This window comes from Apium graveolens, chromosome 2 (assembly GCF_009905375.1).
Source record: "Apium graveolens cultivar Ventura chromosome 2, ASM990537v1, whole genome shotgun sequence".
Taxonomy (NCBI): domain Eukaryota; kingdom Viridiplantae; phylum Streptophyta; class Magnoliopsida; order Apiales; family Apiaceae; genus Apium; species Apium graveolens.
Window position 1 is genome coordinate 238,012,055 of NC_133648.1, and position 12,832 is coordinate 238,024,886.

General features: G+C 36.1%; 2 protein-coding genes across 2 annotated transcripts; both read left to right on the plus strand.

The window, feature by feature from the left end:
• The first annotated feature begins 3,829 nt into the window (after positions 1 to 3,829).
• Positions 3,830 to 4,956, plus strand: LOC141706209 (ribonucleases P/MRP protein subunit POP1-like). Its single transcript, XM_074509024.1, has 4 exons — positions 3,830 to 4,113; positions 4,310 to 4,428; positions 4,522 to 4,748; positions 4,819 to 4,956. The coding sequence occupies exons 1-4, from the start codon at positions 3,880 to 3,882 to the stop codon at positions 4,878 to 4,880; spliced, it is 642 nt and encodes a 213-aa protein (XP_074365125.1). The 5' UTR covers positions 3,830 to 3,879; the 3' UTR covers positions 4,881 to 4,956.
• A 644-nt stretch (positions 4,957 to 5,600) lies between these two features.
• On the plus strand, positions 5,601 to 7,352 carry LOC141706210 (ribonucleases P/MRP protein subunit POP1-like). Its single transcript, XM_074509025.1, has 3 exons — positions 5,601 to 6,165; positions 6,725 to 6,889; positions 7,014 to 7,352. Exons 1-2 carry the CDS (start codon positions 5,633 to 5,635, stop codon positions 6,885 to 6,887), a joined length of 696 nt encoding a protein of 231 aa, XP_074365126.1. The 5' UTR covers positions 5,601 to 5,632; the 3' UTR covers positions 6,888 to 6,889; positions 7,014 to 7,352.
• Positions 7,353 to 12,832: the final 5,480 nt, after the last annotated feature.

The following is a 12,832-nucleotide window of genomic DNA, read 5'->3' on the forward strand; positions in this document are numbered from 1 at the left end:
ACATATTCCATATCATCATCTTCATTGACCCCATCTGCTGCCCAATCATCTTGAGTGAGAAAAGCTATTTCCTTTTGTTTGAGCAAATCAAAATACTTCTTTTTGTAATCAACTTGCTCAAATTTCTTTTATCAGAGGTTGGCTTCCTACACTCACTTGCAAAGTGTCCACTAATGCCACAGTTGTAACATTTGAACTTTGATTTGTCCACCATGTTTTTGTTTGGCTTAGTGAATTTTGTATTTTTCCTGAACTTCATCTTTGCAAACCTCCTGGACAGAAAAGCCAGATGTTCATCAATATCATTAGAGTCATCCTGACTGGAATTGTCTTCATCCTCAGCTACTTGCTCTTTACCCTTGCTTGATTCTGATTTGCTTGTGCCAATTTTGAGACTTGGCATTGTCTTTTCCTCATTCCTGTCTTCAACCTTCTCACTGTCAGCTACAAGTGCAACTGATCCTTCTTTTCTCTTTCCCTTTTCCAACAGCTCATCTTGCTCCATCTCAAGTTCATATGTCTTCAAAATTCCATATAATCTTTCAAGTGTGAAGTCCTTATAATCTTGAGAATTTCTTAGAGAAACAGTCATAGGCTTCCATTCCTTTGGTAGAGACCTTAGAAATTTTAAATTGGAGTCCTTGACTTGGTAAATTCTCCCATACAGCTTCAATCCATTCAACAGTTTCTGAAATCTGTTGAAGGTATCATTCAATGATTCTCCTTCTTCAAAGTGAAAATATTCATACTGTTGAATGAGAAGCTGCATTTTGTTTTCTCTAACTTGCTCAGTGCCTTCACAGATAAGCTGCACAGTATCCCAAATTTCCTTAGCAGTTTGGCTGTTGATGACATTGTCAAACATATCTTGATCCAGGCCATTAAACATAATATTCATGGCTTTCTTGTCCTTGTGGACCTCTTCAATATCTTCAACAGTCCATTCTGCCTTTGGCTTGGGAATAGACTGTCCAACAGCAACTGTTGCAGTAGCAGTTGTTGCCACCTTGTGTGGGATGTGAGGACCATTTTCAATGCAGTTGATGTAACTTTCATCTTGAGAGAGAAGATGTAAATGCATCTTCACCTTCCAGTGATGATAGTTATCTCTTTCCAGGATTGGAATCTTTACACCAATATCCTTCTTACTCGTGATGTTAGCAGAATAGATCTTTAAACTCTTTGTATGTTAAGAGCAAGCTCTGATACCAATTGTTATTCCCAGTGGACTAACAATGAGATTTACAGAAGGGGGGTTGAATGTAAATCTCAAAACTTTTTCAAGTTTTGAGTAGTTTCTAAGGCTAAGTGTTTTAGTGAACAAATGTGTGTGAATTGCTTGAAGCTAATACAGACAGATATATATTCAAACACAAATGTAAAGAACACAAAGAACTTAAAAACTTTTCTGGTGGATTTGTTGTTCCACCAGAGATGTGTTATTTCAGAAAATCTGTGATTCAAAGAATTAAATCACAGTTGCTTCCTAGTACAAACTAGATGATTTTCTCTCTGGATATTTCTAAACAGCTCAGGAAAATTCATATCTAATTACTAGCTGCTACTTGGTTTATATATCACCAAGTTTACAAGTGAAGACAAAACTGTAAAATACAATTAAAAAGATTCTTCACATGTTTCTTCTTCATTTCTCTATCAAATACAATTTAGGCTTGGCTATAGATCTTTGAATACTTCCTTGTTTGCATCAGAATGGAAATGCTGTATTTCTTGATTCCTCCTAGAGGCTTCCACATTCCAGTTTATCTCTGTCAACCCATGTGCCTCTGTCAGCTTGTGAATTGTCACTATCAACTGCTAATGAACTAAGCATCCGTTGAAGCTTTCATCCGTTGATGCCTTATCCGTTGAGGCTTTATCCGTTGAAGCTTTATCCGTTGATGCATTATTAATTGAAGTCTTTATCCGTTGAAACACTCATCCGTTGATGGATATTATCCGTTGAAGCATTAGAGACATCCGTTGAAGCTTTGTTTCTTATCCGTTGAAGCTTTGTTTCTTATCCGTTGAAGGTCTTCAATATCAGTTGATACTTCTTCACTTATACAAAATTACAAGACATGAAATATTTACAATTAGCCCTCCTATTTGCATATCCACTAGTAGTCAACATGACTGATAATTTCCTACAACATCTAAGAATTACAACTTGAATCCAGAGAATGAAATGTGCTACAATACTAAACTTATTGCTAAGTAAAGCTACTCCTTCAACGGATAGCCAAGATGGTCTTATCCGTTGAGGCTACAAACACTAGATTTATACTTAAGTGTTTTGTTTAACTTATCATCAAACTAATACACATATTCCTAACACTCTTCATCAGCATCCGTCTCAGGCAAGCTTTCAGATTCTGAGTCATCATCATTATCAGAACTTGATGACTCAGTATCAGACTTTGTGAAGAGAGCTTTACCCTTGCCTTTCCTTGAGGTAGCTGCCTTGGGGGATTCTTCTTCAGCCTTAAGAGCAACTGTCCTTGACTTTCCTCCTTTCCTCTTGCTTCTTTGTTCCATCTCAAGTTCATGAGTCTTGAGCATCCCATAAATTTCATCAAGAGTCGTTTCATCAAGATTATAATTGTCTCTTATTGTTGTTGCCTTCAAATCCCAGCTTTCAGGAAGAGCCAACAGGAATTTAAGGTTTGAATCTTCAAGATCATACTCCTTATCAACCAGTGACAAATCATTCAAGAGTTTGACAAATCTATCATATAAATCAGTCAATGACTCATTAGCCTTTGAGTCAAAGTGTTCATACTCTTGAGTGAGTATTGTCTTCCTGTTCTTCTTAATCATATCAGTTCCCTGACATCTTGTTTCCAAGGCATCCCATATCTCCTTTGCAGTCTTGCAGTTTATTACCATGTTTGACATTATATTATCAATGGCACTATGCAGTAAGTGTCGTACCTTGGCATCCTTAGCAATTGATGCAATATCTTCAGCAGTGTAGTCACTCTTCTCCTTTGGTACTGACTTTGCTGCTTCACCTGCAACTGCAACAACGAGCTTGGTTGGTTTGTGAGGCCCTTCCTTGATCCTATCAAGATATTCTGGATCTGTAGCTTCCGGAAACATGGTCATCCTCACCTTCCATATAGGATATTCAGATGGTCTCAATATGGGAACTCTAATAGTCTCATATCGGCTTTGAATTTGTGTCTTTGGAGGTTCTTCAGTTTTGGTGGGCTTAGTTGGAGTTTCTACTTCAGACATGATTATTTTTGGATCTTAAACTGTTTGTGTATTAACAGATAGGCTCTGATACCACTTGTTAGGTCACACACACTGTAGAGGGGGTGAATACAGTGTATAGCACAATCAAATCGAACTTTAATAACTCAAGTAACAGAAAACAAACTTTATTCAAAACAATAAACTCTGTTACAGTATGGAACTGTCATCTCTCAGTGATGAACAAATATCATGAGATCTGCTAGGGTTACAACAAATAATCTTCTCGATAATAATAACACTTATAGTGTAAACCCTATGTCTGTGTTTACATACTACACAGTTACAAGATAATCGCTAATTGATATGTAATATAATTCTGCTTCCTAAAATATATCAATCAGATATCTTTTCTTCCAAGTATTCTATTCTTCATAGAATTCCTTCTTCATGCATATCTCTTCTTATATTTGTCTCAATCTTCTCTTCTTGTAAATCCTTAAGTACTGATGACTTAAGTTCTGACTTCAGTATAAGTGTTGATTTTAACTACCGATTTGTCCTGTTTAAGTAAGATCTGAAAACTAAACATAAATGATATTAATCATGACATTATCAAATATATCTAACATACAATTTACAAGGATTGATGAAGAATATGAATATCTGATATAGCTTTTAATGATTTTGCAGCTACACCATGGTGGAGCAACATGTTCTCATACCATTGCTCCTGTGACGTATATGTGGCAGCCTCATGAGCGGTCTGAGATTAATGATGTGGATAAAGGTGATGGGTTGCATCATACCGAAACTATTGACAAAGATTCTGCCTTGCGCTTGGTCTGGATATGGATACATGGCGCAGCTTTTAAAGAAGGATTCGATGCTGTGGAATGTGCTTCTCAGAGGGAGGTAAGATATATATTCAAAACCTTTCTTGTGTAGGAAGAGCCCTCATAAAACCATGATTTGAACTGTATATGATGCATTTACTGACTCAACACGGAGGACATTTTTGTGATATCAGGTCACTATTGTTTGGCATTGGACGTTGCCATAAATGGCTAAATCTGCTATATTAACAGCATCTACTACTTTGTGAATGCAGAATGAGAGGGTTAATGGTCATGTAAATTGTATTTCTCTTGAGGGTCAATTAGGAAAAGTAGAAGTGATGGGTTCAAAGGCATCTCAACTTCTTCAGAAGATATTACATCCTGTCAAGGGGTGAGTTAAATTTAGAGTTGACTATGAATTATTAGAGGAAATATGTGGAATTGTGAATCTATAGTGAGCCTGTTAATATTAATTGCTATTCAGTTTTCCGCAGAATATTATAGATATGAAAGAATGCTCAGTTGATGAGACTCAAGATGAAACTCAGCTTAATATTTTTGACTCTGAGAATGAAGATCGCACTTCATCCTCGTTTATTTCTCTCGTTATCAATGATCCTCGTATTTCAACTGGGAAGGCTAAAGATCAGTCATTAGCTGGAATTCAAGATAGTATTTTAGGGCCAGTCTCCACATCATGCTTTAGAAATGGTAATAGCATGAATTTATGGCATGCGGCCAATGGTATTTACCCCCCTGTTGAAGAAAGTATTCTTTGCAGAGAAAAACATCATCAACGTATGGGATTATATTGCCTTAATGATCAAAGCCATGGTATGCTAAATGAACCATCTAAGGACCAGTGTTCTAGTATGTGTCCAGTTCTTCTTATAAAGAACAATCACCCAAAGAGATCCTTTGTGAGGTAAATTATTCTGCTATTTTTTACAGTTTGTGTGTGTGTGTGTGTTTCAAAAGCTACCATATATTAATTCTCTTCTTTACATTCATAAAGCTTGTCTAAATAATGGTCTGGCATGCAAAACATAAATGTTCAAATACATATTTTTTTTTTAATTTTAGTAAGTTGATGTGGATAAGACGACCTCTCTGTATTAATTTTAGTTGAACATTGTTGGTATTATTATGCTGTAATGATTCTATTTCCTGAGGTGTTCGTAAAATTTTGTTTTTCTGAAGGATGTAGATATAAATGGGAATTTTTATTAGTGTTAACCATTAAAAGAATTCCTTTTGTAGTGGGGTGTTGCTGGACATCTATACTTTTTTGAATGTTTCAGTTGCTCATTATAACTGACTCATAGCTATTTAATCTTTAAACTTCTTCAGATGGTCTATTATACTTCCAATCAGTTGGGTTAAAACATTTTGGATTCCTCTGGTGTCTCTTGGAGGCCGTGCTATAGGTTTGAGAGAAAAGCATTGGATTGCATGTGAAGTAAAAACACTATACTCTTGTGAGGAATTTATATAGTCTTAACAGTAGTCTGGTAGGGTAATAGCGTCTCTTTTTTCAGGTTGAGCTGCCATATTTTCCTTCAGACTTTCCTGGTTGCAATGCCTACTCTTACTTTATGGAAAATGAAGCAGATGACTCTGTTCGAAATGCAGAGCTCCGTCCTCCTTCTGTGAGGCCTTTATGCGTTCCATCTTCACCTCCATGGGACGTTGTTTATTACGCGTTTAAAAAAGAAAAAATTAATGGGTCAGATAATCAGATATTTTCAAATATATTATCTTCTGAAAATATTAACTTAGCTACCAACACCCGTGAAGATTGCCATAGAGCTCCATGTTATAAAAACGGTGTTTCATTTGATGGTTTGGTACCAAGGTCATCTCGTTTGCTAGCTAGATTCCTCAGTGGCATTACTAATTGTCAACTTTATTTATTCCCTAGTACGCCTGAAAGAAAAGGCTGCATATATAAAATCATGAAGGATATAAATGTATCTAACCAGCGCCTAGACGATAACTTCCTTAGGAATTATGACCATAAATTATGCTTTATCAGAATTTTTCTTCATGCATACAAGGACGGTGTCTTCGAAGACGGAGCTGTTGTTTGTGCCCCTCATTTATCTGATCTTGCATTTAAGACTTCCAGGTAATTGTATTTCTTTATTTTTAGTTTTTAATACTTGCTTCTCCCACTTATAAAGGAGTTATTAATTCTTTTAAAAAGTTCTTGTCATTCCCGTAAGACTTCTTGGCAAGGTTATTAGAGCACGACAGCACGTTTATAGTTAATTGTTTGTCTGCACAAAAGTTACTGCTTATCAATGTGGAATGCAAGTTAATTTCTGAGTATAGTGTTCAGGTTTCATGACCGTTGTTCCTGACTTAATGTTGGTAGAAAGATTTGGAATTAGGTACCTCTCGAAGTGGTTGCTATGTCCCACAAATGTTTTGATATGACATGATTATTTGTATCAGTTTCTCATTTGCCTCTACAAACTTCTTCTAGTTTTCCGGTTCTGTTTAAACATCCTTGTAACTTACAAGAACTATGATAATAAATCTGTTGTTTAGCTGTATCTTTATTCATGTTGTATATCCATTACCTAGGATGTGGGAAGATTTCAAAAATACCCCAGTAGTGTATTTCCATCAACGGGAGACCTTGCTTAACGCAACTTTAAACACTAATTGTAAATTATATGCAGATCGGAGAACAAATTTGAACTCCAAATTCCAGATACTCTTTTAAGATCCTATTTTGTACAAAAACCATCTGGTAAATGGGATCTTCAAGAACCCTGCGACCCTGTTGGTAAGGAATCTCATAGATGGCCTATTGGATTTGTCACTGCAGGATTCGTTCATTGAAGGTAAGTTTTGTGTACCAAGTGGTTATATCTTAAAAGTATCTACACCTTATTTCCCTTTTCATTTTGGGGCTCCTTTTTATACATGCTACTTTTATATTTGGTAATGTTATCGATGGACTTGCAGCAAGAAACCAGTGGCAGGGGCCCTATGTGAAGCAATCTTACTAGCCCATCTTAGGGAAGAACAGTGGAATGCTGTTCCTGCAAAACGGAGGAAGGAGGAAATATATGTTTTGGTGAGGAATTTAAGGTCCACGGCCTATAGACTTGCTCTTGCGGAAATTGTACTAGAACAACAGGAACAAGATGTGGAGTACATGTAGGATGTGCCTTTAGACGTTGTAGGATTTGAAGTTTTGTAAACTATGTATGTTTTAGCTACCCCTGGTTCTGATAGAATTGGAATGTCATGCAATTTTTTTACTTGTATATTGTTCTATGCATATTGTGTTGCAGGTTTTGAAGTAGGTTTGATAGGATAAAATAGAAGATGACAATCAAACGTTATTGCTGGGCAATTTTTAATAAAATATTATCCTTATCTATACTATATTATAATAGACGAAAACTAGCGTGACAGGATGGGCGAGTTAAATCAGTGACAAGCTGATGGTCAAGTTAGTTTTCAACATTAGACAGAGTGAACTGTGACATAGTTCCAGGAAACAACGGACAAACAACATAGTAAAAGTAAACAAAACTTAAGACCCTGGACGGGGAAGAAGCTGCTTCTGTCGTACCACTCAAGTTCATTGTCATCCCCCACCTTCCACATTTATATATCCAGGTCAGTTTTATTATTTAATTTCTTATAATTTGAATTTTCATTTAAGTTCTTAGATTCAATTTACTTTGATTTGTGTTTTGTAGTTTCACTCTCCATTTACATATTTGCTGCTTTTATAATCCTAATTTTAGCCTCACAGAGATTTTACTGTGTTTTTTGTTTTGCGTAAGATAAGATCGATTTTAGTTTATAGTTTGCTTGACGCGAGACAATTTGAATTGAGTACTAGAAACTTAAAACTTGAAAAATACTCGCACACATGCCTGCACCGGGGCTTGAGTAGTCGATGTCGTGAGAAGGATATTTGCTAGGCTAAGCCTCGTAGATTAGGGTTAACTTGTTCGTTTTTTATGATTCCTTAGTACATGATAATATGGCTTAATTAATCTGGATTCTGGATTGAGTTTTAAAAATTGCTGTCTACAATTTTCTAATAAATGATATTGTGTTTATAATATGTTTTCTCCGTACGCTGAACGGTGTTGGTTTTGGTAATCTATTTAAGGAGAGTGTAATTTATTGATGTTATCTAATATTCTAGCTTAAAGTTCTTGAAGTCTTGAAGTATTCGAATTCAAACTTGTTTCAGAAATTATTGTTTTAGTTGATTATGTACAAAGGTTGATAGTTGATTTAATTTTTTAGTAGATATTTACTCGTTCCAATTTTTTTTCTTAAGTAGGGTCATGAGTCTATAGTTGTGCATGTAAGGGGATTAGGCAGTAAACTCTGCATCCGTATATATTAAACCTTGGGATAAGTGGATTGGGTTTGGGATAAAGACCTTTAGTATCCAAAGTACTTTTAAAGAATTCTTGCAGCAGCGTTGTGTCATAAACAACTTAAAATTTTTTGAGAGCTGATCATACACTATATATACCCCCTCAGTATTGCTCATCCCCTCAACTCTTCAGTTATTCCCCTTCTTCTACAATGCATATTTCTTCTCCAAAATGTATAGACTTTGGCTCCCTCTGCTGAACTTTGTCAAAATCAACATCTTCGTAGCAACATCTAAAGTCCCTCTCCCAAATGGAAATACAAAGGGAGTTGGTATAATCATAAGAGATCACAATGACTTTCTTATGGGGAGAAATGGGCCCAGTTCATGGTCTATCATAATTTTAAACACAGTCATGGGTGATTCACAGAGGAATGAAGGAGGCATACTCTCGAGGCTTTAATAACATGCTTATAGAGACTGAACATGTGAAGTCTTTCCGTATTAGAATCTATTAGGGGAACCTATTAGGGCTATCAATTCTTGCAATCCACTGATTCTTTCTAATGCTAATCCCATATGTAGGATCTACACAATTAGCTAGCGGTGTAATCAAGTGGCTCGATTCGTTGCTTCTTATGGTATGCAAAATGAAGATTCTCTGATGTAGGTAGATTATAGCTTCATTGCAATGAGAGATTTAATGGAAACTGACATTGGTTGTAGGCCTCATCTCCCTGCCTTAGGTGAAGTTGTTCAAGGCCCTAATCCAAAGAAACAAAACAAAGTGGTTATAGAGGCTAAAAAAGACCGAGTGTCTATTCTGGAAAAAGTTGTGGATGATCAACTAAAAAAGATGGAAAGTAACTCTGAGGCTTATAGAGGTTTAGCTGACCCAGCCTTTACTTACAAAGAAGCTCAAAATATTAAAAGAATCTTCATAAATGAACCAGATCTCTCTCAGTTGGTTTGTTAAACAACTCGAATAAGATTGAAGGCGAGCATGTGCCTGAAGACAAAGGAAAAGAAAATTGTATGAATTAGAATAAGGCAGCAGCAGCGGTCCTGTTATAATTTCCTATTCTCCTGAAGTGTCAGCTGGAGTTCACATTCAAGCCTTAAATCACAACTCATATGATCAAGTGCTAACAAACAATGATTTCTCCTTATTATCACATCAAGTGTCTTGTATGAACAAAGTTGGTTCATCCTCAGCATCTCCGTCTTGTCTCGAACAAAACTTAATGGGGAGTCAAACTCAGCCTATAGCTCTTAATAATAAAGCGTATGTTTCTTCAAGAGTCGGTTATAGAAGGGCTAATGGAAGTGGATGATATATTACTTCAAATTTCTATGTATGAGGAGATTTTATTAAATAATTCTCAGGGATCATCTTCGAACTTAAGTGGCTAAGTGTCTTGTATTAGCTAATCCATATCCTAGTTATAACTATTAATTTTGTATTGTTAGGTTACTCGGTATCTACCAACTAGTTCTAGTGATATGCTTCCTAATATGGTATGTATCCCAAAGCTTTTGGCTATTTAGTAAATATATTGGCGTTTCAAAAAAATATATGCAAACAGCATGCCCAATGTTTTACTAGCTGGGCCTAATTGAGTTGATAAGTACATAAGACCAGTATATGGAATGACAGGAACTGAAGAGGGATGAAAGGCAAATATTCAGAGAATCAAAATACACAAAAAGTGAATGACAAATTCTTAAGATAATGACAGGAACTGAAGAGGGTTGAAAGGCATATATTCAGAGAATCAAAATTCTTATAATGAGGACATGAATTTATGAATAATTAAGCATACCTAGCTCACTTACTAATCTTGTGAATGTTGATTCATCAAGTGGCTTGATAAATATGTCTGCAATCTGCTTTTCATTTGGAATAAAATGAAGTTCCACTGTACCTTTCATCACATGTTCCCTTATGAAGTGATACTTGATGTCAATGTGCTTGGTTCTTGAGTGTTGCACTGGATTTTCAGTAATGGCAATGGCACTTGTGTTGTCACAGAATATTGGAATTTTGTCAACAGTTAGTCCATAGTCAAATAGTTGATTCCTCATCCACAGTATCTGTGCACAGCAACTACCAGCAGCAATGTACTCAGCTTCAGCTGTTGATGTTGAAACAGAATTTTGCTTCTTGTTGAACCATGATACAAGCTTATTCCCTAGAAATTGACAGGTATCAGTTATACTTTTCCTGTCTATTTTGCAACCTGCATAATCTGCATCTGAGTAGCCAATTAGATCAAAACCAGACTCTCTAGGGTACCAAATTCCTAGATTTGGAGTCCCTTTGAGATATCTGAAAATCCTTTTAATAGCCACTAAGTGAGATTCTTTAGGGTCAACTTGAAATCTAGCACAGAGACATGTAGAGAACATTATATCAGGTCTACTAGCAGTTAAATATAAAAGTGAGCCAACCATACCTCTATAACTTGAAATGTCTACAGACTTTTCAGCCTTGTTTAATTCAAGCTTGGTGGCAGTGGCCATGGGAGTTTTTGCAGATGAACAATCCATTAAGTCAAACTTCTTTAAAAGATCATAAATATATTTAGTTTGACTAATAAAAATTCCACCACTTGTTTAACTTGTAAACCAAGAAAATAAGTTAGCTCTCCCATCATGCTCATTTCATATTTACTTTGCATTAATTTAGCAAACTTTTTACAAAGCTTATCATCTGTAGAACCAAATATAATATTATCTACATAAATTTGAACAAGTATTGTAGAGCCATTAACATTTCTAAAGAAAAGAGTTTTGTCAACAGTACCTCTTGTGAAGTGATTATCTAGAAGAAATTTTGACAAAGTCTCATACCAGGCTCTAGGTGCTTGCTTTAGTCCATAGAGTGCTTTCAATAGATAATACACATGGTCTGGAAAATTTGGATCTTCAAATCCTGGAGGTTGGCTTACATAAACTTCTTCCTCCAATTCCCCATTCAGAAATACACTCTTGACATCCATTTGATAGACCTTGAAATTGGCATGGGCTGCATAGGCTAGAAAGATTCTGATGGCTTCAAGTCTGGCAACTGGAGCAAATGTCTCATCAAAATCTATTCCCTCTTGTTGAGAATAGCCTTTAGCAACCAATCTGGCTTTATTCCCTATGACAATGCCATTTTCATCCATCTTATTTCTGAATACCCATTTTGTGTCAATAGAACTCTTGTTCTTTGGCTTGGGTACCAACTTCCATACTTTGTTCCTTTCAAATTGGTTTAGCTCCTCTTGCATTGCTAAAATCCAATCTGAATCCAATAAAGTTTCTTCCACTCTCTAAGGTTCCCCATGTGATAGAAAACTACTATATAGACATTCATCTTGAGTAGCTCTTCTAGTTTGCACTTTAGATGTAGCATCGCCAATGATCAGTTCAAAAGGGTAATTTTTGGTCCATTTCCTTTGAGGTGGTAGATTAGCTCTAGATAAGGTTGCCTCAGTATTGTCATGATGTGAGATAGAGTGTTGATTGGTTGAAACTCCCCTGAGTTGCTGATCCTTTGAAAGAAATTGGGAGTTCTATCAACTGATGAGGTGAACGTTAACAGACTGTGATCAACGGATGCTTCATTATTAACTTCAACGGATGATGCACTTTGTCTTTCAACGGATGCTGCATTGCTTCTATCAACAGAAGCTGAATTGTGACTTTCAACGGATGCAGCATTCTGTGCATTATCCAAAGGCAGATTCTGAATTCTTTTCGAGGTTCCTTCTCCATCATTCTCATCTTCACTATCATCATAATATATCTCAATATTGTCAAATTTGAGTCCTTCATGATGTCCCTCATCTGTTAGTCCATCAATTTTTTTATCATCAAACACAACATGCACAGATTCCATGACAATGTTGGTTCTTAGATTGTAGACCCTATATGATTTTCCTGCAGAATAACCAACAAATATTCCTTCATCAGCCTTTGCATCAAACTTCCCTTTGTGATCAGGTTGATTCCTTAGAATGTAGCATTTGCAACCAAAGACATGCAGAAAGTTTAAAGTTGGTTTTCTTCTCTTGAACAATTGATAGGGAGTCATGCCTTTTGCCTGATTAATTAGAGATATATTCTGAGTGTAACATGCACAGTTAACAGCCTCAGCCCAAAAGTATGTTGGGAGTTTTGACTCTTCAAGCATTGTTCTTGCAGCTTCAATTAATGATCTGTTCTTCCTTTCCACCACACCATTTTGTTGTGGAGTCCTTGGAGCTGAGAACTCATGCATGATCCCATTTTCTTCACAGAACAACTTCATGGTTGAATTCTTGAACTCAGTTCCATTGTCACTCCTGATATTCCTTACTTTGAAATCTGGATGATTGTTGACTTGCTTGATATGATTGATGATGATTTCACTAGCTTCATCCTTTGATCCAAGAAAGTAATTCCATGA

Bases quoted from the DNA above. Each gene is read 5' to 3' on its own strand.
- LOC141706209 (XM_074509024.1), top strand. From the start codon at position 3,880: ATGATTTTGCAGCTACACCATGGTGGAGCAACATGTTCTCATACCATT. The intron at 4,114-4,309 runs GTAAGATATATA...TTGTGAATGCAG, and splicing joins AATGTGCTTCTCAGAGGGAG to AATGAGAGGGTTAATGGTCA. The intron at 4,749-4,818 runs GTAATAGCATGA...TATTCTTTGCAG, and splicing joins CACATCATGCTTTAGAAATG to AGAAAAACATCATCAACGTA.
- LOC141706210 (XM_074509025.1), top strand. From the start codon at position 5,633: ATGGAAAATGAAGCAGATGACTCTGTTCGAAATGCAGAGCTCCGTCCT. The intron at 6,166-6,724 runs GTAATTGTATTT...AATTATATGCAG, and splicing joins CTTGCATTTAAGACTTCCAG to ATCGGAGAACAAATTTGAAC.